Source organism: Salmo salar, chromosome 08, assembly GCF_965601325.2.
Source record: "Salmo salar chromosome 08, fSalSal1, whole genome shotgun sequence".
Classification (NCBI taxonomy): domain Eukaryota; kingdom Metazoa; phylum Chordata; class Actinopteri; order Salmoniformes; family Salmonidae; genus Salmo; species Salmo salar.
Genome location: NC_138298.1, coordinates 20,874,134 through 20,899,477, shown reverse-complemented (window position 1 = coordinate 20,899,477; position 25,344 = coordinate 20,874,134). Strand labels below are relative to the sequence as shown.

The following is a 25,344-nucleotide window of genomic DNA, read 5'->3' as shown; positions in this document are numbered from 1 at the left end:
GAGTCCTCGTCTGTAGATTCTTGATATTTGTAGAAATGTTCAACCATGGCCTGATTTACTTGCCACCAGTCGTTTTCTGAAGGAACCAAAAACAGCTAAAAGAAGCTTCCTGATTAGATTTAATTGACATCCGCATATATTTTAAGATTGATTGGAAACCAACATGAGCTGTAACAAATGTTAGTCAATTCTGCACTACACCTACTCACTTTCAAATGAACAGTAACCATTTTCACATATAGTACTATTAATCAGTTGGTTACATAAGAGTTTGATCCAAAAGAACATGAGAGATTATCTGACAGGAAAGCTAAGAAATGGACAACTTCTGTTCATGTAATCATATCACTGAGGGTTTTAAGAGAGCAGAATTTATTCAAAATGCTGGGATTACACATGGATAAATCCTGATTCATCATCTTCTCTAAAACACGTTTTCATCCTTGTAGTACAAATGTCGTGTTTTAGCGTTGATGCTAGTGGTCTCAGTGACCCCAGAGTACATTGGTCTGAAGAGGTACATCCTTAGTCATATCCTACCACCATCTTTATGTTTTTAAGCTTTTTCCCACAAGCCTATGCACCTCCTGGCACATTTATGTAACTTCCTATTGTGGGTGGTGAACTTCCTCTCTATCTGCCGCACTCTTCTGGTCACATCACCTCCCCACTCTGGTCCACTTGGAGGTCTATTGAGCTGGAGCTGGCCTGCGAACACACGACCGATATAGCATAGGTCTGTCAAATGATGCATCTCAATTAGATCCCCCTCATCTCCTTCCCTGGTCCTGATGAAGGAGACAATGAGAGGAAGCCACTCTAGACTATTGAGATGCTTCCACCTGGGTCCAGTATACCCACTGCAGCAGTAGAAGGGGATTAACATGGGCTAAGGGGTGCGTAAGGGTTCATTTGGGAATACCCCTGACTCGGGGTTAAACCTCATTTTGTTGTAAATCTCCTTCGACAGTTTGAGGTGTAAAGGAGATCCCCGCGCCCCTCCTGCTCATCCCACTCCCTCCTCCCACCTCATCCCAGGACCACAGGGGAAGCTTTGGAGCTGAGTGCAGGGTACCGATCTCCCCCATCCTCCACTCTCTCCCCCTCTGCCAGCTCCAATAATGCCTCTCTATAACAGATTGATCTGGGCAGAATAACTCAGTCACTCTCTGCAGTGGCCTTGAATCAGTTTGCATGGCTGCTCTGCCCCGTTGTGTAATTTGCCTAAGCTCCTCTCTCCTCCTCCAATTGGGCCTCTTTTATTCTCTCTCTCTCTCTCTCTCTCTCTCTCATCCTCCACTTTTATCTCTCTCATAACCATCTTCATCAATCAACTGGTCTCTGTGTGGACTGACTTTGTTGACAATGATGTCACTGCTGTGTTGAGAGTTGTCTGAGTTAGATTTGTACATGTTATTATATTCTGTGTTGTTTTTGGCTGGCTGGGTGGTTATTTGGCATGCTAACTAACTAGGCCTAAGAGAAGCCCTCATTGCTTCTGCTGAACTAATTTTTAATTTGCCCCCCTCTCTGTCACTCATCCAAAGTAGTGCTCTTATAGTTAATGCCCCTACAATAACCTGGGGACATGAAATGTCTATGGCAATTTTACAATATATTTGATGTCTATGTAAAGCCATGATCCTACTCCTACATGTATTGGCAATGTTTATGGCAGGTTGACATTTATTGTCATGAATCTTACCCTGGAGGCAGAGCTGAGCAATTTCTGCTAGATGGGCCAGCTGCAAAACAAATGACCTTTTTTTTGTCTTAATTTAAGGATAGGGTTAGGAATTAAGGTTAGCAGTGTGGTTAAGGTTAGGTTTAAAATGAGATTATATTACTTTGTGGCTGTGCCAGCTATTGACCACTCGGCAGAGCTGCCCCCAGATTCATGACAAAACATTTCAACCTACTGTCCCAGCCCTTTGGATACATTACAATTCATCTCTTGATAATTGTTCAGTTGAGCTCTACCACCACCTTGTGGTCAAACATTTAAACTGCACTACTGCACTGGATGAGAGAGACAGATGAAAATTGCTTATATTGCCTTGGATTTAACATTGAACAGTACTCCCCAGAAGTTAATATTTCTAATATAATGTCATTGAGCTTACTAGCATCCTGAGAGATGATTTGTCATAGCAGACTTTAGGCTAATCAATTCCAGGCCTGGAGAGCCACACAACTGGTTGAATCAACGTTGTTTCCACGTCATATCAATGCAATTCTATTGAACCAACGTGTAATAGACGTTGAATTGATGTCTGTGCCCAGTGGGACACCACTGCTTCTTTTTATTTAGACCTTGGAAACCAGGTGAGTAGTGGACTCTCTGGCTAACCAATGGCATGAACTGATCACTTAGCTACCAGGGACAGAGGAAAACCAGCAGTGCTGCAGCACACCAGAGCAGGAATCAAACAGCGCTGCTTTCTGTGTCTCCTCTAATGTTGTTGAGCTGTGAGTAAGACTAGTCTCTGTCCCCTCTGCTTCCTCCTCGCCCCCTCCACCCCTCCCCAACACGCCCACATTGCCACCCTCTGAATTAGCTCCAAGGCAATGGTATGTACTAACACTGAAGGCTACGCTTCTTTACTGCTTCTTCACTGACGCCACTAAGACTCACTCAGCTAAGGGAACATGGGAAATCTTGATGCCTTCTGATTGTTACGTAGTTGAGTGTTGTTATTATTATTATAGCAATCCAAATGATCTGTAATTCCAGATGTGATCTTCAGTGTCTAGTTGGTTTGGGTTGTGATGAGGCACAATTTCTCATTTTCCCTTACACTGCATGTTGAGCACTGATGATATGATTTGCTGTCTTGTTGGGTCAGTCTACTACTGTGAAGGGTCTGTCACTGTAAAATCATCCCATCTATGGATGTTTCTGTCCATATATATATATGTTTTATCTACTGTGTTTAATATTATATAGAAACGTTACTCCATGGACCTTACTGTCAGAGATCAGTGAGGTTGAATGTTATCTTGGGGCAGTTTTCTCTTTCCATTATATATTGACACACTGTTTTTTATTTCTGTCTCTCCCTACCTGTTTGGTTCTGTTGTATTGTACAGTACAGCAGGTGAGTGTCGGTCTGACTTTCTTTCCCTCACCCCTCACCCCTGACTTCTACCAGAACACAGCTCTAGATAAGAAGAGGATCCAGCTGACTCGTCGCAGCCAGAGGCCCACAGCACCACCTCTGCCCCCAACACCGCCTGGGAAGAAAGTAGTCCCTCCTGCAGCCATGCCAGTCATGCAAGCCTCACCAGTCTCACCCAACTCCAAGCTGCCAGTACCCACCAAGTCTGCCCTGCCAGAGGAGGAACCCAAGAGTCCTCAAACTGATGTGCCTGTCCCTGTATCCCCTCCCATCTCTCCTTCAACACCTACCAGACCTGGTACCTCTCCCTCTGTCCCTGTCTCTCCTTCCTCTCCTACCAAGCCTAACATCTCTATCTATCCTACCTCCCCTACCAGGCCCAACAACTCTCCCGCTCCTTCCTCTCCTACTAAACCTGTTATCTCTCCCTCTCCTTCCTCACCTACCAAACCTGTTATCTCTCCCTCTTCACCTACCAAACCTGTTATCTCTCCCTCTCCTTCCTCTCCCTCTTCACCTACCAAACCTGTTATCTCTCCCTCTCCTTCCTCTCCCTCTTCACCTACCAAACCTGTTATCTCTCCCTCTTCACCTACCAAACCTGTTATCTCTCCTTCCTCTTCCTCTTCACTTAACAAACGCAAAGCCTCCCCCTCTCCTCCTGCCCCTCTCTCGCCCTCCTCTCCTCCCTCTCTTTTTACCTCCCCCTCTCCTCCTGCCCCTCTCTCTCCCTCTCCTCCCTCTCTTTTTACCTGCCCCTCTCCCTCCGACCCTCTGTCTCCCTCTGCCTTTCCCAGCCCTCCCTCACCCCTGACCTGCACCTCTCCCTCCTCTCCCACCCCTCCATCACCTGTTACCTGCTCCTCCCCAACCGTGCCCCCACCCCTGGTGGGCCTTGACGTTGAAGCTGCTGCTACTGCCAGAGAGCTGTGAGAAAGAATGATGGATGAGAAGACTGGCTGCTGGACCATGGTCTAATTTGTACCTTTCCAGCCCCCTTACCTCCACCCGCCGTATCCCCGGACCTATGATTCGCATGTAGGGGGCTAGATACAGATAGAACCTCCACCTCCATCCCCAGTAACAGTATAACAGCTAATATCCACTGCTGTATCGTTCCTAGGCTCCCAAGCAACAAATGGCAACAACAACAAAAAGAAGCAAAATGGCTCCTACAACCTACAGTACAATCTCTGTAGAGAACCCATCATATCCACGCTCCAAGAGGGAAGTTGAGGGGTTTTGTACATTTTGGTTGATTTGTATATACGGTATGTGTGTATTTATATATGAGCGATATGGAGAAAACAGAGCGAGGCCTGGCTAGTTAGGGTCTGTGTGGTTTCAGATGGGTTTTCTGGAATGACTTCTGATAATGTTTTATTGTCTGTGGTTGGTTGGTAGGCACGCACACATGTTGATTATGGGTAGAAGTGTATTATTTGGCGTGCTTGCCGTCTGTTGTAAGATAAACTACTACTGTAGATGTATATAGTATTGTATGACAGACACATGAGGCATCCGAATGAAAGTTGAAGGTTTGAGTTTGTTTTCTTCTCTTGCCTGTAAGCCTGTTTATCATTGGTCCGCTATGGAGCCTGTAGTGTTTAACTGCTGAACACCAAAAGAGAGACGCAACAGAGTAGAAGATGAACGTGTCAATGAGGAGAGGTGTGCCTGTGAAAATAGCTGCCAGATCAGGGGTGTGTTCAGGGCGGCAGGTAGCCTAGCGTTTTAAGAGCGTTTGGCCAGTAACCGAAAGGTCACTGGTTCGAATCCCCGAGCCAACTAGGTGAAAAATCTGTCAATGTGCCCTTGAGCAAGGCACTTAACCCTAATTGCTCCTGTAAGTCGCTCTGGATAAGAGCATCTGCTAAATGACTAAAATGTAAATGTTCACCAGGCACAAAATGGAAGAAAACAGACAAACAGGAAGGGACTTCTTGGACATGTCCTGTAAGAAACGCTCATTTTCGCACTCCGTTGCAAAACGTTTTTCATTGTGTGCCCTAATGAACCTGACCCAGTAGTTAGAGATTCCTTTTCTGAAACCAGCTGTCAGGAAACACTGGTAGCTCTATCCCCTCATATACTAATTTATCAGTCCAGATTTACCTGATACTAATGTGAGGCTGTTCCACTTTGCTGTTGTCTGTAATGGTAATGTACTTGTTTTAAAGTCCATGGTTAAGTCCCAAATCGCACCCTATTCCCTATATAGTGCACTACTTTTGAGCAGGGCCCCTAGGTTATTGGCCAAAAGTAGTGCACTATGTAGGTGTATAGGGTACCATTTGGGATGCATCCCATATCTCCTTACCTAGCCTACTGCAGTTGGTTAGGGTTTAACCCTTCGGATATTGATATTGGCTCCGATGCACAGCACTACTACTCCAAGGGGCTTTAGTTGCATGTCATGTTCCTCCCTCTGCCTCCCCACAAAACAGGTCTCTCTCTCTCTCTCTCTCACACACACAAACGTTAAGCTGATACTATTGTACGTATAGTAGCTGTTCTGTTGTGTAATGTTTAGTCTAACTACACTGTCATCATAATGCTTTTTTATTGCAGTTTTAGTCTGGATACGTGTATGAAAATGAAATTTCAAACAGGAAAAACACTCTTGTCAGCTTTGGCCAGCAGTTTTAGTTTGTGCAGACATTTAGCCACTGACTCCTTTATCATTTTGTATTAGGAGCACATCGGAGAACTTCAAACGCAATAAAAAATATTCAAATCAGTGTTTTTATTTCTTCGGCATTTTCACACAATCAAAAACATAGTGCCAATGTTGATGGTGTAGAAATCAGATATAAGCCATTCACAATGAGGTAAAGTGACTGAGACCCATGTGATCATCAGCACCCTCCTGTGGAAAATATCTGAAGCAACATGGCCTAATTCCAACCATTAGCCAATGAAAACAACTTTTTGACGTGTTTTGCTCCAGACCTATCCGGATGAATCAGATCTGAGCCAATCACCAGGATAGAAACAGTTACCAGATCTAGCTCTAACATTGAGCCTATGGGGAACCACAGACTCCCATAACCCCCTGGCCTGAGTGGTCTATGATGGCAGCACCTGCACTGTGTTGGGGGGGTTTGCCACATGGAGAGGAGCAAGCAGGTCCTGGTGAAGACTCTCCAACCGTCATCTCTTTTACAAAATTAGGACGTAGCCCATGACATTTGTTTCTACTGACAGACATATTATTCATAAGTATGGTTACAGTACATACATAATAAAGCTAATGATCGTCATGACAACACTCGGATACAAACAAACTAATCACACCGGCAGCCATCTTGTTACTATGATACACATGTGACAAGTCTTTGTGCAGTGTACGCCACCATCAGGACAGCAGAGGAATAACTCATGCACAGGAAGGCAAGATCTGTTGAGTATAGGGGGCAGTATTTTCACGGCCGGATGAAAAATGTACCCAAATTAAACTGCCTACTCCTCGGACCCAGAAACTAGAATATGCATATTATTAGTAGATTTGGATAGAAAACACTCTGAAGTTTCTAAAACTGTTTGAATGATGTCTGAGTATAACAGAACTCGTATGGCAGGCAAAAACCTGAGAAGAATCCAACCAGGAAATCTGAGAATTGTAGTTCTTTTGAATCCCTATCGAAACTAGTGTCTGTGGGGTCACGTTGCACTTCCTAAGGCTTCCATTGGCTGTCAACAGCCTTTAGAAAGTTTTTTCATCCTTCTGTTACTGGGCAGAGAATAGTAGCTCAGTCAATGAGTTGACTGCCTATGGACAAAGGGCTTTGTATCTGTGCCATTATAGGGTCTGTGACAGCCTCAATGGCGCTGCCCATGCTATCTCCATTTTGAAGTAGTCAATGTTTTTCGCAATTTGCTGATCCCGCCCGATGACCCAGTTGGATGTGACTCCAACAGGGTCACCAGGAAGGATCAGCCAATGAAGATGGAAGTCCCACCCAGTCAACTACATTAAAATGGTGGAAGCCCTCAATGATACTACCCATGCTAATATGTCCTATCATTCTCTATGGGTTAAACCTACCTACCTAGGCCGCAGGGGCGGAAATCCCGGGGGGGACGGGGGGGACACGACCCCCCCCCATCCTGGGAAAAATATGATTTGTCCCCCCCAATATATCACTGAAACATAACTATGTAATATTAATAATACGCAATGAAAGCAATTGTGCTGATTATAGACACTTAATAGCGCGTTTTTAAGTTTCAAAAGATTGCGACCCCCCCACCCTTTGCCTCACAATGGTTTGATCCACTGCCAGTTCCTTAGTTGGCAAGGTAACAGAGGGGTCGTATCCACTGTCTGAAAGGCACTCAATGAACGTAACTGACGTGAGGTTAATCCAGTCAATCGCGCACACACACTAGCTGAATATGCAGAGCTAGCACGCAAATATTAACTATTAAGCTAGCTAGTACCTATTCCATTTATGTGGCCTCGTCAAAGATGGAATCTTTGCTATCGTCAATTTATTCCGAGATCAGCATGCAGATGATGTAAATTAGTGCTTCAAAGTCCCTGTGATAAGGTTGGCAATAAACTGAAGTCCAAACTGAACAGAACTACACTCTCTTCTACCATTGTCTTAAATATATTTAATGGTCTCGTTGCAAAAGCTAAATTGACGCAAGGGAACTTTTATTTTATTTCACCTTTATTTAACCCGGGTAGCAAAGATTATAGCAAACACCACTGAAACGGAATTGGTGCTCGCTAGCTTTGCAAATTCAGCTATTGTTGGAAGCCAGCCAATATGAAACAAACTATTAAAATTACAAAAGGTTGCAGCATATGTGGTGTAAATGGTGAACTCATACAGCTGTCAACTCTTGTCATTTTAATCCGTTTCACATTTGCTAGCTACCTTTTAGATCGAAGCCCAAATAGAATGATAAAAGATAAGATGATAGAAGCCCATCTCCTACTGTAAATAACCTACACACTGTGTGTGTGTGTAGCCAGCCAGCCAGGTAGAAAAATGGCAGAAAAATAAAAGACGGACATCAGAGTATTTTTCAGTACACCAAACGCAAAGTAAGAACCCTAGTAGCCTAATATCTCAGACTAGTTGATAAAATGTTCATAAGAAAGAAATTAAATTCTAATGGAAATGTTTCACAATGATGTCATTAGGCAGAGCAGGCAACAGATGGCACACAGACAGTAGAGTTGGGGACAGATATGCAGGGACAGACTGGCAGAGACAGGGAGTCTCAGGTAAGTTTGTTGAGTCTTTGTTTGGCAACATTATGAAAGGTTCTCAATTTTTTTGACTTGTAAAATAGGAACATAATTGGAAAATGCCATGGATACCCCCACTCTCAACTTAAACTGGTGACTGAACTAAGATTTGTTAAAGGCAATGGTATTGCTGTTGTGATTAGTTGTGTAGTTTTGGGTACCGGTAGTTAGGAGTACGGCAAACACCTTATTTATTTGGTTCCTCAATATACATTTACCATATTACAATGTAGGCTATGTGTTACAGCACTACTTTTGGTGTCCCCCTCAGGAATTGCTCTTGAGAAAATTTCATGTAATTGTCCCCTCCAAAGTTGATATCAGATTTTTGCCCCTGCTAGGCCGTGACTGCAGCCAGGTGAGGAAGATGTGCAGCTTCTGTGAACGATGTGGTTAGTGCAACCCCACCCCTGGCTACATTCCAGTCTAACTTCAGAAAACGGGAGTTCAAATAACAGTTCAATTGAAGACAAGACGTCTTAAGTTAAAAAATTCTATTTTATTTGTCAGAACTCATCACGCGTCAAAAACACTCATTCCAAATTGATTGCCAAAATATTGAGCGATACATAGAAAATACAGTAGTAGCCATTTCATTGTAATCGTAACCACACCAAGCGTAGATCAAACCAACACGGAATGTTTCTCCTTATGAGCAACCGTTGTATTGGAGGAACCACATTGGGTGTTCCAACCCTGCACCGAAACACCTGATCCAATTCAGTTTTGACCCGAAGGCCCATAATTAGGTAGAATCAGGTATTTTAAAGCTGGGCTTGAACCAAAAAGTGCACACCCTTTGGCTGTCCAGGACCAGGGTTGTCTGTGGTCTGGTTTAACCAGTGAATATTCACCGTGACACACAGACAAGTCCCTCATTTCGCTGCACCTCTCTTTGCCAAGATGAGATACTTTGATGGACTTTGATGATCCTAGCATGGTTTGGGCACTGTGTCGATTGCTAATATGATACAGTATATGCTTAAGTACTGCAAATGCCTCAGTAGAGGAGGTAAAGCTAACAAGAAGTTATACAAAGAAGCATATCATGGCTACGTCGGCCATTTGGAATGGCTTCCTTTCCTCGTCCCGTCTCCTTCATGTAAAGTTCTGATAGGTGATAAGTAAGCAATATGAAGGAAATTAGATGAGGAAAGGACGCCATTTTACAAAATTAGGACGTAGCCCATGACATTTGTTTCTACTGACAGACATATTATTCATCAGTATGGTTACAGTACATACATAATAAAGCTAATGATCGTCATGACAACACTCGGATACAAACAAACTAATCACACCGGCAGCCATCTTGTTACTATGATGACTGTCTGATACACATATGACAACAGGTGACAAGTCTTTGTGCAGTGTACGCCACCATCAGGACAGCAGAGGAATAACTCATGCACAGGAAGGCAAGATCTGTCCGTTTACACAGAGGTGTGGTACAAACATTTAAATAGAATATATTCCCTCTCAAGTCATGAACACATAAAGGACTTAATGAACTTCCTGCTCGATCACCACACAAACTTCACATATTTTATTTCCCTGTGTTTCCACACAGTAGCAAAAAGAGCATGAAAAAAAAAGGATATTAATGACCAAAATAATGATTATATCTCCACGTTTCACACCTACTGAAAATCATCACTCACCCCTAACGTACACAAATATATGGATTCTTAAGACAATAGATGCAAATATACTTTTCTACCTACTTCCACTTTGAACCCTTATTTTCCTCTGCTCGAGATGAAAATAGACTCTTAACAAGCTAAAAATAGATTTGTAACCATAGGTATATAACCCCACCCTAAGATATTATATTATATGAAATTTTCGATATGCCCTACAAAATATAGCAATGCCCTTTTTTTAAAAATAGTTTGCTTCTTTTGACAGAATCAGACAGTTTTTCTTCTCTTAAGATACATTCAGGATATCAATATGTATTGAGTAGTGCCTTAGAACAACAGGATTGCAGTAGGTAGGTCCCACGTTAACCAGACTCTCAGGGATTGTTGTTGTGGTCCTGCCTCAGTATCTGGTCTGGTACTCGTGGTGCCACCTGTTGAAGTCATTGTAGAACAGGACTATACTACCAGACGCCATGCCGGTTATGATGCACCTAGGAGAGGACAGAGCCGAGAGGGACTGTTGAGGCTCATACATGTAGACAGAACATGATGTACTTTTACTGTCATTATACTGTGAATAACACCAAGGTCTTCATCTTGGTATTCTGTACATTCTAGATTGGGAAGGTTTTCTATTTCGCATCTGATGTTAGTTACTATAAACCCACACATCTGAAGATGGTATTAATCATTAGTCCATATTTTCATTATTTCTTCCTATGTGCTAAAACTTCATTCCATACAACACCTATGTGAGTAAAGATTACAGCGTCAGAGTCTAGGTGTGTATGTTACCTTTGGTCGTTGGACATGGCCATGGAGCGGATGCCTGCGTCACAGCCAGGGTAGGTGAACATCTGTTTGAGGTTGTGAACCTGCCAGACAGACAGAACTCCCCCGTCTCCCCCCGTCAGCAGGTACTGTCCGTCCCGACTCAGCAGCATGGCCTGGCGGGAGAGGAGAAACAGCACCACTGACTGACAGTAGGGAACATTCCTGTATTACTGTTCTATTGCATTGCCAATGAGGCTTTCAGCGCCCTCCTGTGGACAACGTCATGACCTGCAACCTATTGCACCTACCACTGGGGGGCGCTAATACATGCAGACATTTGGATGGGAGGTGTGACTCCCTCACACCACACCAGAGCTGACCACTATCATAAAGCATAATGAACATGGGCTTATTGGCCAGTGAGGAATCTTGTCGCCATATTGACGTCTGCTATTTGTCCAATAGAGCGAGGTGTCTACAACAACTCTTTAATAACAATCAACCAAAGCTTTATCAGTATAGGCTTTGTGGTGTGGTCCGATGTAGTGACCTAGCCTAGGACACCAGTGACTTCACCACCTACCTCACGGTGTGCTATTTCAATCACAGCCTCTGTGAGCACTTCCTGCACCAAGCGAGAGAGGCACAGTATCAATCAGATATTTCACAACATTCATGTGGCGAGCAGCACAGCACAGAACAGTAGTCCATCCACCTGAACTGCCACAAGCCACGGCTCCCCACAGACACAGTGGAGAGATTTATTCTGCTCATCTGGTTTTCCTGTGCACTTATGGGCTGTGTTACACTTTAATGGGTTCCCAAGGGAAACAGGGGGAAACATTACGGCGCTACACTAAACTTCTGTGTTGGGATATATGCATACAGTATATAGTTGGAAATTGATGCCAGTCGGAGGCATCAATCACGAGGTAACGAACGCTGATGAAATGACACGTAAATGTAAGTAATAACTAGTGGAAGTTAGCCTAATTAGCCGTTTCACTTTAACATACTGTATGTTAGATGGGATGCAGCTATTTCAGTCACAGTTGGCTTAGAAAGATGAGAAGAGAAGTGCAATTACCGGATGGAAGATTAAACAAAAACATTCATCATCCAGGCCATATGTGGTGCAGCCGGCAGAGTAGATTTCACATGAACAGAACTTAGTTTTGAACTTAACGCAAATTGGCACGCTCCTGGCAATCAGTTTAGCTTATTTTGTGATACCAACTCAAGTCAATCAAAAGTTGCGTTAGATGCTTATACCACCGCTAAAACAAATATAATGGATAATTTAACAATCAAAACATTTAAGAAAGACAGTAGTTCCACATTCAAAACGGGGAAATGTCGACCCTATAAGAAAACTCACTTTAGCTAGCCTGACGGCTCGCAATGGAGTTGATCACTGGTTGCCAATATTCAGTACAGACAGACAGACAGTCTGTCTTTGGCCTCTTCTTATGAGCCCCAGTGAACGGACCACTGCTAACAGTCAACTGCAGTATCAGAAGACCTGGCAGTCTGAACTAATGCACTGACTCTCTCACACACACACACACACACACACACACACACACACACACACACACACACACACACACACACACACACACGCACACACACACACACACACACACAGAGAACTTTTTCTGATACATGACCTCAACTCATAAGCATGAACAAAGACAGTAGTTGCTCATTCTAAATGTGGGGAAATTGAAGTAGCCTTCTGGTAACCTGACAGTTACTCTCTTTCTGTGTCAATTGTTCCTCCATGTAGACTGTGTGAAGTCAGTGTTACTCCATCCAGCCTCTGGCACTGATGATGTACTTACTATATGGTGTTGATGTAGCCTTCTATGGCTAGACCTAGTACATAACCCACTGTGTGCTGCTGGGGGGTTGGAGACCTGGCAGACCACTCAGCCAGACACAGGTAGGAGGCTGTTCCCAGACAGAATAAATCTGCCATTGTGATTGGGAGGCCAAACAAAATGGTCACAGGAGCCAAGATGGCGGACAAGACTCAGGTATCTGAAGGATGACTTCAGAGCCAAGATGCCAGAGAGAACCATTACAGAGCCACATGCTCAGTACTTGCATTAGTATAAAATACTATAATTTCCCCATTTAGTTGAGCATACAATATAGCACAGTACTTGCATTTATTTTATAGTCTTGTTTGCTAATCTTTCTTAAGGGTGCCAATAATGTTGGACCTGACTGTATATTTTATATGCTAATTTCAAATGAACAAAACTTATTTTGAACTTAACCCAACTTGTCACATTCCTGGCAATCAGTTTAGCTGCTTTTGTGATACCAACTCAAGTCAATCAAAAGTTGTGTTAGATGCTTATACCACCGCTAAAACTAATATAATAAAAAATGTTTAACAAAGACAGTAGTTGCACATTCAAAACAGGGGGAAATGTTTTCCCAATAAGCCAAAGATCACTCTAGCTAGCCTGACTGCTCCCAATGGACTTGAAGTGATAATTGGTTGCAGATATACAGTACAGACACACAGACAACCTTTGGCCTCTTCTTACGAGCCACAGGGAAGATGTCCAGTGAACGGACCACTGCTAACAGTCAACTGCAGTATCAGAAGACCTGGCAGTCTGAACTAATGCACTGACTCACTCACACATATACACACACACGAGCCACACACTCACTCAGGCACACACACAAACACTCGAACGCACACACGAGCCACACACTCACACTCTCACTCAGGCACACACACTCACACACTGGCAACGGGACTGAGGGATCAATCTTTCCAGAGCATTTTGTTAGATGGCCATCCAAGAGGACTAGGAAAGGATTCTGGGAATGGAGTATGGCTGTGGGGTGATCGGGGGAGAGAAGGGTGGGGGATGTCATTCTGTTTAGATTTGTTTGCTGTGTGTCTGATATCTGTGTAATTGCGTCCTTTATCTTGCCATATAAAGCCCCATAGCAATTTTTGTCAGTTAATCTGACACTATTGATTAAGAGAACAGACATTTAGATCAACATCATTTAGGATTAACTCAATAAAGGAAAATGTAGTTCAGATATTGTTTGCCAAAATGGCTCTCAGTATTTCAGGAATGGCCCATTACATTCACAGAACTAGTGGCAGCAGTCCCAAACTGAACTTGTTTTGATTCATGACCTCAACTCATAAGCATGAACTAACTTGACAGTTACTCTCTTTTAATTGTTCCTCTGTGAAGTCAGTGTTACTCCATCCAGCCTCTGGCACTGATGATGTACTTACTATATGGTGTTGATGTAGCCTTCTATGGCTAGACCTAGTACATAACCCACTGTGTGCTGCTGGGGGGTTGGAGACCTGGCAGACCACTCAGCCAGACACAGGTAGGAGGCTGTTCCAGGACAGAATTAAAAATCAGCCACTCTGCGACTGGGAGGCCAAACAAGATGGCCGCCATCTCCACAGGAGCCAAGATTGCCGACGTGACTCAGGTGTCTGAAGGATGACTTCAGAGTCTGGCAATGATGCCAGGGAGAACTATTATAGAACCACATGCTCCTTTTAACGCCCATATTTCCTGCTTTTTGAGGAAAGCGAAGGGGAATGTGAAGGTCAAAGGGGAATGTGAAGGGTTAGGTGGGATTCCGTGTCGTCTGCTCAAGGAACAATGCGGACTATGAGGAGACACACACACATGCCAGAACACTCACTCTACACACATTTTTATCTTAATTTGTTTGGCAGGACCTAATGGGGATCCATAATAAATACCAATACAAAAATAGACTACAGTTATTAACATACCCAGTCACACACACACACAGTCACGCTGCATGCACACATAAGCACTTGTGCACCCACACACACGAAAATGTACACACACACCAACACAGAGTCTGGAACAAGACTACTGTAAGGGAACACCTTGGGCCAGGACAAACATTTATTTATCCCGGAGTCCTGCTGTGTGGTGGGACGCAGCGCTAGCTGAAGATTGATACTGGTGTCTAGTGCAGTGCATTAAACACCACGTCCTGGCCTCATACTGAGACGAGGGGGGCCGCTGCTCTCACAGAGCTACCCTGAGATGTGAAGACCCCTGATTCTGTCTGACGTGGCAGGAATTTACAACGCACAGCAGAGGAGAGACGCAAAACGGCCCAGGAATGGCTGACGGTTTATGTACATGAAAAGAACGGGCTGGGGAGGACACTACGGGGACCTGGAAAAACCTAAAACTGCATTGGATAAGACAGCAACTAACTGTCTATCAGAGAGCCATTGTGGATCTGATAAATAAAGACTAACAGTTTATATACATGAGAAAAGGAGGCTGGTTACACTATTGGTGTAGTTACCAAAATAGCGGTGGATAAAATCGGAAAACTAAATCTTCCTAACAGCTATTTGGAGGATCATTTGATTTGCATCTCACCAACCTAATCTTCAGTAGAATCTGAATCACTACAGTAGAAACTCATTCTAAACTTCTAAGGTCATCCATTGTTTAACCTTTCCTATTTAGCACCATGTGATTTCAATACAATGAACACCAACTCAACACCAGACTTGCTCTGCCAATGAATTCTGATCCAGTCTGCTTAATGGAAACAAATGGGGGGTGGGAGTGGGTGTATGTATGTATATAGCTCTGTAATCAGTCTAGATCCTGGTGCTATGGCTGTGACTATGACTGTGTGACAGGGGCAGAGTACAGCTGGCTCAAATGGGAAGCAGGTGTGCCTATGAGGGACTGGGTTACATTTCCCAGGCCCATCGGAAACAGGGGGAAAGGGAAACTGGCCAAAGAGCGGCGGCCATTTTGTGACACCGTAGCCGTGAGGCAGGAAATGTGAAATGTGGGAATGTGTGGTGTGGTGCCTGAGGGTTGTTAATGGGGCTAGGACTGGGAGAATGTCCGCCCTCCTGCCATGTTGAACCAGCACTAAGACCTGATAGGACTCGACACGGGAGACCAGGATCAAAGAGACTTGTCTGGACTGGAGGAGAGGAGAGGTTGGAGGAGAAATGGAAGTAAAGAGCCTTTGACCTGGTACTTCCTAGGCTAGAAGTGTGTGTGTGTGAGGGGTTTGTAGATGTGTATGCCCTGAGGCAGACAGGCCTCAGACCACGGAGCTGGTCTTTAATCAGAGAGCAGACCACTGGCATGATGAAGCACAGAAACTTTCCCAGACCAGTAGGATAGAACAGGACAGAGAGGCAGCCCACTCTAGAAATAAGCACCTTACTTTGAACCTGATGAAGATCAAAATGTGTGTACACTAGGCTTTCCAACAAAACATTAAAACTGTTAGAAGCTTAATGAAATGACTTTGTCCCTCTATATCAGTGGGTTCCTTTACCCTGATGTTCTCTATATCAGTGGGTTCCTTTACCCTGATGTTCTCTATATCAGTGGGTTCCTTTACCCTGATGTTCTCTATATCAGTGGGTTCCTTTACCCTGATGTTTTCTATATCAGTGGGTTCCTTTACCCTGATGTTCTCTATATCAGTGGATTCCTTTACCCTGATGTTCTCTATATCAGTGGGTTCCTTTACCCTGATGTTCTCTATATCAGTGGGTTCCTTTACCCTGATGTTCTCTATATCAGTGGGTTCCTTTACCCTGATGTTCTCTATATCAGTGGATTCCTTTACCCTGATGTTCTCTATATCAGTGGATTCCTTTACCCTGATGTTCTCTATATCAGTGGGTTCCTTTACCCTGATGTTCTCCTCCACCTCCATGTGCCCCAGCAGCTTTCCGTTGATGGAGAAGAAGCAGAAGTGTCCCTTGTCATAGTAGACTACGGCGTGGCCCTCTGTAGAGGACTGGATGAGACGGGGCTGCATGCAGCCCACCGGGCCCTCCAGGGTCCGCAGCAGGTCCCCATTCATGGAATGGATCAGACACGGGCCCTCTGTGAGTGGAGGAACATAGAAGTTACTAACCAGGCTCTGATTTCCACTGATTCACTCAAGGGTTTTCATCATAATGACATTGTAATATGGTCATTTCTTCTTCTTCTAAATCCAAAGCGACTTACAGACCTGTCTACATTGACAGTACGAGGCTGTTCAGTATGAAAGTGTTCACTGTTCCGACATTCATATTGTCAGTGTGACCAAGATCTAAGTTACTTTGAACCTAGTCTATAGCAAGAGGCCTCGCTTGATCGACACACTCACCTCTGCAGCCACTGATGACCAATCCCAGCTCGGCACACACACTGGCGCAGGTCACCTCACAGTCATGACCCGTCAGGATGGCTCTGGGCGTCACAAACTCAGCTGGGGAAAAACACACAAACGCACGTTAGCCAATGGAAATCAGGTGTGGGCATGTTCATTTTACAGCCACTAGAGGGCGGTAAATCCACACAATCATTTCCCTATAAGTCATAATGCCTCAGAATGGGATGCTTGGTATATTCAAAGTGGAAGACCCACTTTATGGTCATGCATTTCAACACATAGAAATGACAATTTAGAAACGAATGGCAACATATTGTCAGCGTATGTGCTCCGGCTATAAAACAATGCAGAGTGATTCTGACGAGCTCCCATCATGCCTGTCAGTGGTTTTAGCCACTGGGTGTGGGTGGTTGTGAGAATTGGTCCTTATTTAAGAGTGGGTGGCTATGTGGTGGACTCTGACCATCACTGGAACTAGAGCATAGTAGCTGCCATTTATTCTAGAATAATTATTCTTCATCAGAGACCCAGACCAGAACACACACTCCCAACTCACCCCCACCCCTCTCAGCATCTCCACTCTCTCTCTCCAACACTTGTCACTAACAGTCTCCCTCTTCCTTTAATGCACTGCACTCCCCCAGAATAACCTAAGCAACTCCAGATGCCTCCAGACAAGAGACTGGGCTCTGACACCGTCCTTTAGGAGACGAGGAGGAGAGAGAGAAGAGAAGAGAGATGTGCCAAAAAGAACAGCCCATCATTCACTTGCGTTGGGCTGAGCCGTCAGAGACAAGAGCCCAAACAAGAGTTCTGCCCTGGGTGAGCTCCAACCAATCAACACCTGTCCTGCCAATACTGGTACTGCCCACTGTTGGATATACCACAATGTTGACCACTACATCAGTCAGTGATGAAACTTGTTAAGTAAATACAGCCAATGGACATGCACTGCAGAGTAGACAGAGAAGAAAGAGTCAAACCTTACCCCCCCTCTCACCCTTCCTCCCTCTATCTATCCCGTCCTCCCTCTCTCTGAGGGATGGTAAAGTCTGCCTGCTACTTTGTGGTGCTTTACAGGAGCCAGGTTGCTGCACTGAAAATATTGGTGTTTAACAGGGAGTCCCAGCTGACCCCTGCTCCCTTTGATGTGGGGTGAGAGGTCAGAGGTCATAGTAAAGCTGCTAAAGCACTGTACCACAGTCAGTCCCACACTTCAGTTCATTAGGAGTTCACTATCAGACAGAGGGCGTCTCAACGCCACGTCTCGCACGGTGCCCTGGGTCTTCTCAAACAGAGGAGAGGACAGGGTCAAGTTCAACTACAGCAGGAGACAGACCGACAGACAGCACTTCAAAAAGGAAGTCATAGAAATGGAAAAGCTAGAATGGACATGGTTGTTAAATACCAAATTGTTTACATGGGAGCCACCTATATAATATCCTGTTAGTTTGCTGAGCCTTGAGGATTGGAATAGCACATTCTGAGGAGTGATGTTGTAGAGAACATACCTAGGAGATAGCTGACTATGTTAACCATTGATGTTGTAGAGAACATACCTAGGAGATAGCTGACAATGTTAACCATTGATGTTGTAGAGAACATACCTAGGAGATAGCTGACAATGTTAACCATTGATGTTGTAGAGAACATACCTAGGAGATAGCTGACTATGTTAACCATTGATGTAGTAGAGAACATACCTAGGAGATAGCTGACTATGTTAACCATTGATGTAGTAGAGAACATACCTAGGAGATAGCTGACTATGTTAACCATTGATGTAGTAGAGAACATACCTAGGAGATAGCTGACAATGTTAACCATTGATGTAGTAGAGAACATACCTAGGAGATAGCTGACTATGTTAACCATTGATGTAGTAGAGAACATACCTAGGAGATAGCTGACTATGTTAACCATTGATGTAGTAGAGAACATACCTAGGAGATAGCTGACAATGTTAACCATTGATGTAGTAGAGAACATACCTAGGAGATAGCTGACTATGTTAACCATTGATGTAGTAGAGAACATACCTAGGAGATAGCTGACAATGTTAACCATTGATGTAGTAGAGAACATACCTAGGAGATAGCTGACTATGTTAACCATTGATGTAGTAGAGAACATACCTAGGAGATAGCTGACTATGTTAACCATTGATGTAGTAGAGAACATACCTAGGAGATAGCTGACTATGTTAACCATTGATGTAGTAGAGAACATACCTAGGAGATAGCTGACTATGTTAACCATTGATGTAGTAGAGAACATACCTAGGAGATAGCTGACTATGTTAACCATTGATGTAGTAGAGAACATACCTAGGAGATAGCTGACTATGTTAACCATTGATGTAGTAGAGAACATACCTAGGAGATAGCTGACTATGTTAACCATTGATGTGCCTCTTCCACTAGCCCTTTTCCCACTATATAGCCATTGTGCAAATCAACAAGCATTGGTATAAATTTGAGTATTTTGACTGCACATTTAACAACTTCACTCTGCAATTGAACTAGACGTTGGTTTAGTTGAACTCAATACACATAAATGACTGCCTCCTGAAGTTCCCAGAGTAAAAACACAATGTGTGTAAATCTTTCATTAGTGCAGACTCCTCCGATACACTAACTGCCTTCAGCTTGGTGGTTAGTAACCCTAAACACAGTGAAGGCAGAACGTTCCGTACCTCCACTGACCTCCCCTGTAAAGTAAAAAGGCTCCTGGTATGACGGACAACCCCTTTATGTTTTAACGGCTTTTAAAGGCCCAGGCAGGCACCCTGACGACTTTCCAACTAGGTTCCACCATGCTGACACTGTGGCCACAGCAGACCAACAGGTCATGATCTCTCCATGTATAGATTTCATTAAGTTAACTGTCAAACATCCTAAACGTCAGAAACGCTGATTTACGCCCTACAACAGCGAGGATTAAAGCGTGATGTCGGACTTTGCCCATGGAAGATCAATAAAACTGATATATTGGTGTATCGTTTAACCTTTTGAGCTGCTCGCCACCATTTGGTTTGCATTAGGCAGACATCTGATTACAATATAATACATAAAACCAACACTGCTAACATGTGTGTGTGTGTGTGTGTAGACTGAAAAGGGTATCACTTACCTGGGGAAAGATAAATGTGTGTGTGTTTGTGTGTGTGTACTGAGAAAGGTATCATTTACCTGGGGAAAGATAAATGTGTGTGTGTTTGTGTGTGTGTACTGAGAAAGGTATTTACCTGGGGAAAGATAAATGTGTGTGTGTGTGTAATGCTTAGAGAGAAAACACAATTTCAGCTGTTGTTTACTGAATGATTATGTAGAGGCTACTTCCTAAATGTATCTTTATTAAAAAGTCATGGTTTAAAATGTGGGGGAGACGACCCATAAACCTGTGTGTTCTACTGTTGAGCCAACAGAGGTCAGTATAGTCTGCAGAATCCCCTCCCACTGTCCATGGTCTCTACTGCCCTTCACTCACTCACACAGAGAAGAGTGTACGGAGCAGGCACTGATTGTGTGTGTGTGTGTGTGTGTGTGTGTGTGTGTGTGTGTGTGTGTGTGTGTGTGTGTGTGTGTGTGTGTGTGTGTGTGTGTGTGTGTGTGTGTGTGTGTGTGCAAATGTACAATTTGGATACTGTAGACACATTGGCACTGAGAACTAGCGTGTGTGTCTGTGCACGTGTGTGAGTGTTTGGGGGCTGAACTTGAAAGCACTGTGTTTGGCGGGAGAATAAAGGAATCCCTGGTGTGTGTGTGTGTGTGTGTGTGTGTGTGTGTGTGTGTGTTCGTTCGTGCCCTATGGTTAGCAGACCCTGATGCGGTCTAGAGCAATGGAGCATCATATTGTGGTGGTGGGCCAGACTGATTAAAGTACTGCTGCTAAAACTCACTGCTGCATCATGCAGACTCTGGCAGGCTGGAGAATAACACATGCACACACACATGCACAAACACTCAGAGACCGACACAGAGACAGAGACCGACAGAGAGACCGACAAAGAAACAAACAGACAGAGACCGACAGAGACACACTTGATTCACACAAACTACTCTGTACACAACGCTGGCTCAGGCTGAGGCTGAAGAATAACAGATGCACATATACAGATACAGAGCCTTCAGAAATGTATTTACACTGCTTGACTTTTTCCACATTTTGTTGAGTTATAGACTGAATAAAAAAAATATCAAATTCTAAAAAATGTGTCACTGGTCAACACACAATACCCCATGATATCAAAGTGGAATTATGTTAATCAACATTTTTACAAATGAAAAGCTGAAATGTCTTGAGTCAATAAGTATTCAAGCCCTTTGTTATGGCAAGCCTAAATTAGTTCAGTAGTAGAAATGCTTAAGTCACAATAAGTTGCATGGACTTAGTGTTTAACATGATTTTTAAATGACCACCCGATCTCTGTTCCCCACACATACAATATATGTAAGGTCCCCCAGTCGAGCAGTGAATTTCAAACACCGATTCAACCACAAAGACCAGGAAGGTTTTCCAATGCCTCGCAAATAAGGGCACCTACTATTGGTAGGTAAAACTTTTTTATTTTATTTAAAATACATTGAATATCCATTCGAGCATGGTGACCTAATTGACAGAGGGAAAATAAGGATGCCTGTACAGAACACATATATTCCAAAACATAAAACCTGTTTGCAACAAGGCACTAAAGTAATACTGCAAAAAATGTGACAAAGCAATTAACTTTTTGTCCTGAATACAACGTATTATGTTTGGGGCAAATCTAATACAACACATTACTGAGTACAACTCTCCATATTTTCAAGCATAGTGGTGGCTGCATCATGTTATGGGTATGCTTGTAATCATTAAGGACTGGGGAGTTTTTCAGGATAAAAAAATAAACAGAATGGAGCTAAGCACAGACAAAATCCTAGAGTAAAACATGGTTCAGTCTGCTGTCCACCAGACACTGGGAGACAAATTCACCTTTCAGCAGGACAATAACCTAAAACACAAGTCCAAGTATACACTGGAGTTGTTTACCAAGACAGCATTGAATGTTCCTGAGAGGCCGAGTTACAGTTTCGACTTAAATCTACTTGAAAATCTATGGAAAGACCTGAAAATGGTTGTCTAGCAATGATCAACAACCAATTTGACAGAGCTTGAAGAATTTTAAAAGAATCATGGGCAAATGTTTTACAATCCAGGTGTGGAAAGCTCTTAGAGACTTACCCAGAAAGACTGCTTCTACAAAGTATTGACTCAGGGGTGTGAATACTTATGAAAATGAGATATTTATCTATTTCATTTTCAATAACTTTGGTAACATTTCTAAAATCATGTTTTCTATTTGTCATTTTTGGGGTATTGAGTGTAGATGGGTAAAATAAAAAAATATATATTTAATCCATTTTGAATTCAGGCTGTAACACAACAAAATGTGGAATAAGTCAATGGTAATTAATACTTTCTGAAGGCACTGTACACACACACACACACACACACACACACACACACACACACACACTTTATACAAACACACACGCTAGATTCACTACTAGACTGTACACCATGCAAACTGGCACTGACTGAGGCAGGAGAAGAACAATGTACATATCGACACAGATACCCTAGTCCTATACCAACTTCCCCATTCAATCAAATCTGCCAACCTTAAAGTCATGGGTAGCCGATGTGGAATTGGGGATTCATAAGGCACACACACACACACACACACACACACACACACACACACACACACACACACACACACACACACACACACACATCATATAATGTATGTAGAATGTAATTATCTTTTCTTGTTTGATCTATTTGGTATAAATGAACACAGCCCACAGTATGCATGTTTTATTAATGAAATGTACATTTCTACTGATTGTACTCAGAGTGATGTAATCATCCATGTGTGAAGTAATAACCTCATATGGTAATATATTATACATTAATTATTTATATCATTTAGAATTAACCGAATATGCAGGCCAATGGTAATTTACACCTCGGAAACAAGGAATACCTCGAATGCTAAATCACAAAATAGCAGCCAAATCTGTAAAATAGCAGCCAAATATGTAAAATAGCAGCCAAATCTGCAAAATAGCAGCCAAAATCAAAAAAGTCTGTATTTTGTAACTTAAGCAACATGCCCACCTTCCCGTAGCCCTGTACCGTACTTTTGGTTTATTTAGTTTTAGAAACACCTCTTGTGGTGGGAAAGACTGCGACATCCACATCCAAAACACCAGATGAGGTCAGTGACACGCCATCATCTAACGTTCCGTGTTCCAGATCAACAACCGATGTGTCTTATTAACCAAATCACAATTTGTCATAAATTGCAGTCCATTTGTAGCAGAGCACTTAACAGCATGTAAGGGTCTCTAAGCCAGCCAAATTAGTACCATGGAGGCAGTGACTCTCCTGCTCTGTGCTCTGTGTTTAGCCCTTTGATCATCATGGTCCATGTCATATGTCATGGTAAGAGTAAGGGCTGTAAGGGGGGTAACGTTTTGCACTTTTCATGACTGTTCTAACCCCGCATCAGATAGAAGGTGGTGGGCTTTCATGTGACCAGCGACCCCCACGTCACATTTACCGTCTCTAAGTGGTCCTCGGACTCTCACTTTCACACACATGGAGGGACAACACACACACTAACATTCTCTCTCACACAACTTTCTCGATAACACACACACACACACACACACACACACACACACACACACACACACACACACACACACACTATAGAGTCAGTTCCCTGAAATCCAATCTGTGTGTAGGAGATCTAGTGTGGTCAGATGAAACTAGTTGTTACTTTACAGACTGGGGCCGTAAATACAGTCAGACCTGTCTCTCAGAGAGAAAGAGGGTTCTGGGCGACAGTGTGGTACTTTACACAGGCAGCCCTATTCTGACTGTTTGCCCAATTATTGGCAAAAGAGCTGATCTGATTGGTCAAAAGATCAATTAGTGAGAGAGAAAATAGTCAGAATTGGGCTGCCTGTGTAAACGCAGACTTACTCTTCGTGTTACTGTGGGATTTTTCCCCCCTAGCATAGGAGGTGTACTTACTTCCTGGGTTCTCTCCGATGCTGCTGTGTTTTCCGTTCCAGTACCAGAGCAGTAACGTGGCGTCTCTGGAGCCTGACAGGACGTAGCAGTCCCCTCCGATGTACGACTCAGACCTGGCCAGACACGTCACCACATCACGGTGACCAAACACTATCTGGGTCAGCTTCCCTGGAAACACACACACACACACACACACACAATTCCAGCCACAGCCATCTGATTTTTTATTCTAGTTATGAAATATTAAAATACAGTAGCAATTTATTTTACAGTACTTGATGTACTGTATTTGGGCACTTGACATACAAGCAAAACTATTTACAGTAGTATTACAGCATATTAAGTGCTACCAACAACACTAATGGTAAACATTCTAAAATAACATGTATAAAACATCTGTCATTAACATAAAATGTCTCAATATATATCATATATAAACCGTCAACTTACAAACAAATGCGCTGAGCAAAAAAACACTCTCTGAACCATTGATATACCTAATTGTTGCATGTGGCTGCTGTCTTAAGTCTTCTACACCTTCCAGATGAGCTCCCAGCCTCACACGGATGTTCACAGGACTGAAAATATTTCCTCTTGGTGTTTGTGTGTGCACGTGTGCACGTGTGTATTCAGTCAGTCAGTGAATATGTATCTAGTATTGCAGACACACATCACTGTTCTGTAACCCAGGGTGCATTTCTGTCTCAGTGTCTGCTTCACTGTCTGTTCCCAAATGACCTTGTATCTGTATAAAAAGAGGGATAATTGTGTGTGTGTTCGCGTGCGCAGTCTGGCTCAGCTTCTAACAGACACAGTTAACCAAGACATCATAGCTGCGTAATATTCAAAATGTCTGACAGTTCATATATACACTAGAAAATAATTATAGATTCCTAATTATGGATTCATTTCGGCACAGCGCAGGAACTATGCCAAATCTAAGACTTCATTCTAACACGTGGGTGTTACAGGTTTTAAGTATCTAAAAAAGTATCTCAAATTGATTGTGAAGCTCAACAAAGTCACTTGTAGATGATTTGAACATGAGGCGAAACAATGCTAATATCAGTCCCATGGATGAATGGTATTTGTGCCACAAATGCTAAAACATAAGTATGGATTGCTGTTATACCTTGTCCATAGACCGCTTACAGAAAACCAATATGTAATTTGGGCGAACTATCCCTTTAAATACACCCCCAACCACTTCAATTTCAGATTACATTCAATCAACAGGGCACTATGAGCAAGGTGGAGA

The 25,344-nt window shown here is 43.3% G+C and overlaps 2 protein-coding genes across 7 annotated transcripts in view; one reads left to right on the top strand and one right to left on the bottom strand.

The window, feature by feature from the left end:
- The window catches only part of LOC106610193 (serine/threonine-protein kinase DCLK2), a 72,941-nt gene extending 67,082 nt beyond the window's left edge, over positions 1–5,859 (top strand). For 2 of the 3 annotated variants that reach the window (XM_045722746.2, XM_045722745.2), the window contains exon 17: positions 3,153–5,859. In XM_045722746.2, the coding sequence (XP_045578702.2) occupies positions 3,153–4,052 (900 nt within the window). In that variant the 3' untranslated portion in view covers positions 4,053–5,859. Of the gene's footprint in view, positions 1–970; positions 1,072–3,152 lie in introns of all 3 variants that reach the window. The other variant, XR_006770778.2, reaches the window with a different exon arrangement.
- A 3,005-nt stretch (positions 5,860–8,864) lies between these two features.
- LOC106610178 (lipopolysaccharide-responsive and beige-like anchor protein) overlaps positions 8,865–25,344 on the bottom strand; it is a 296,378-nt gene continuing 279,898 nt past the window's right edge. For all 4 annotated transcript variants that reach the window (XM_045722742.2, XM_045722744.2, XM_082978435.1 and 1 more), the window contains exons 53-57: positions 24,087–24,254; positions 16,992–17,093; positions 16,527–16,723; positions 10,824–10,975; positions 8,865–10,519 (exon numbers count right to left, since the gene is read on the bottom strand). In XM_045722742.2, the coding sequence (XP_045578698.1) occupies positions 10,429–10,519; positions 10,824–10,975; positions 16,527–16,723; positions 16,992–17,093; positions 24,087–24,254 (710 nt within the window). In that variant the 3' untranslated portion in view covers positions 8,865–10,428. The remainder of the gene's footprint in view (positions 10,520–10,823; positions 10,976–16,526; positions 16,724–16,991; positions 17,094–24,086; positions 24,255–25,344) is intronic.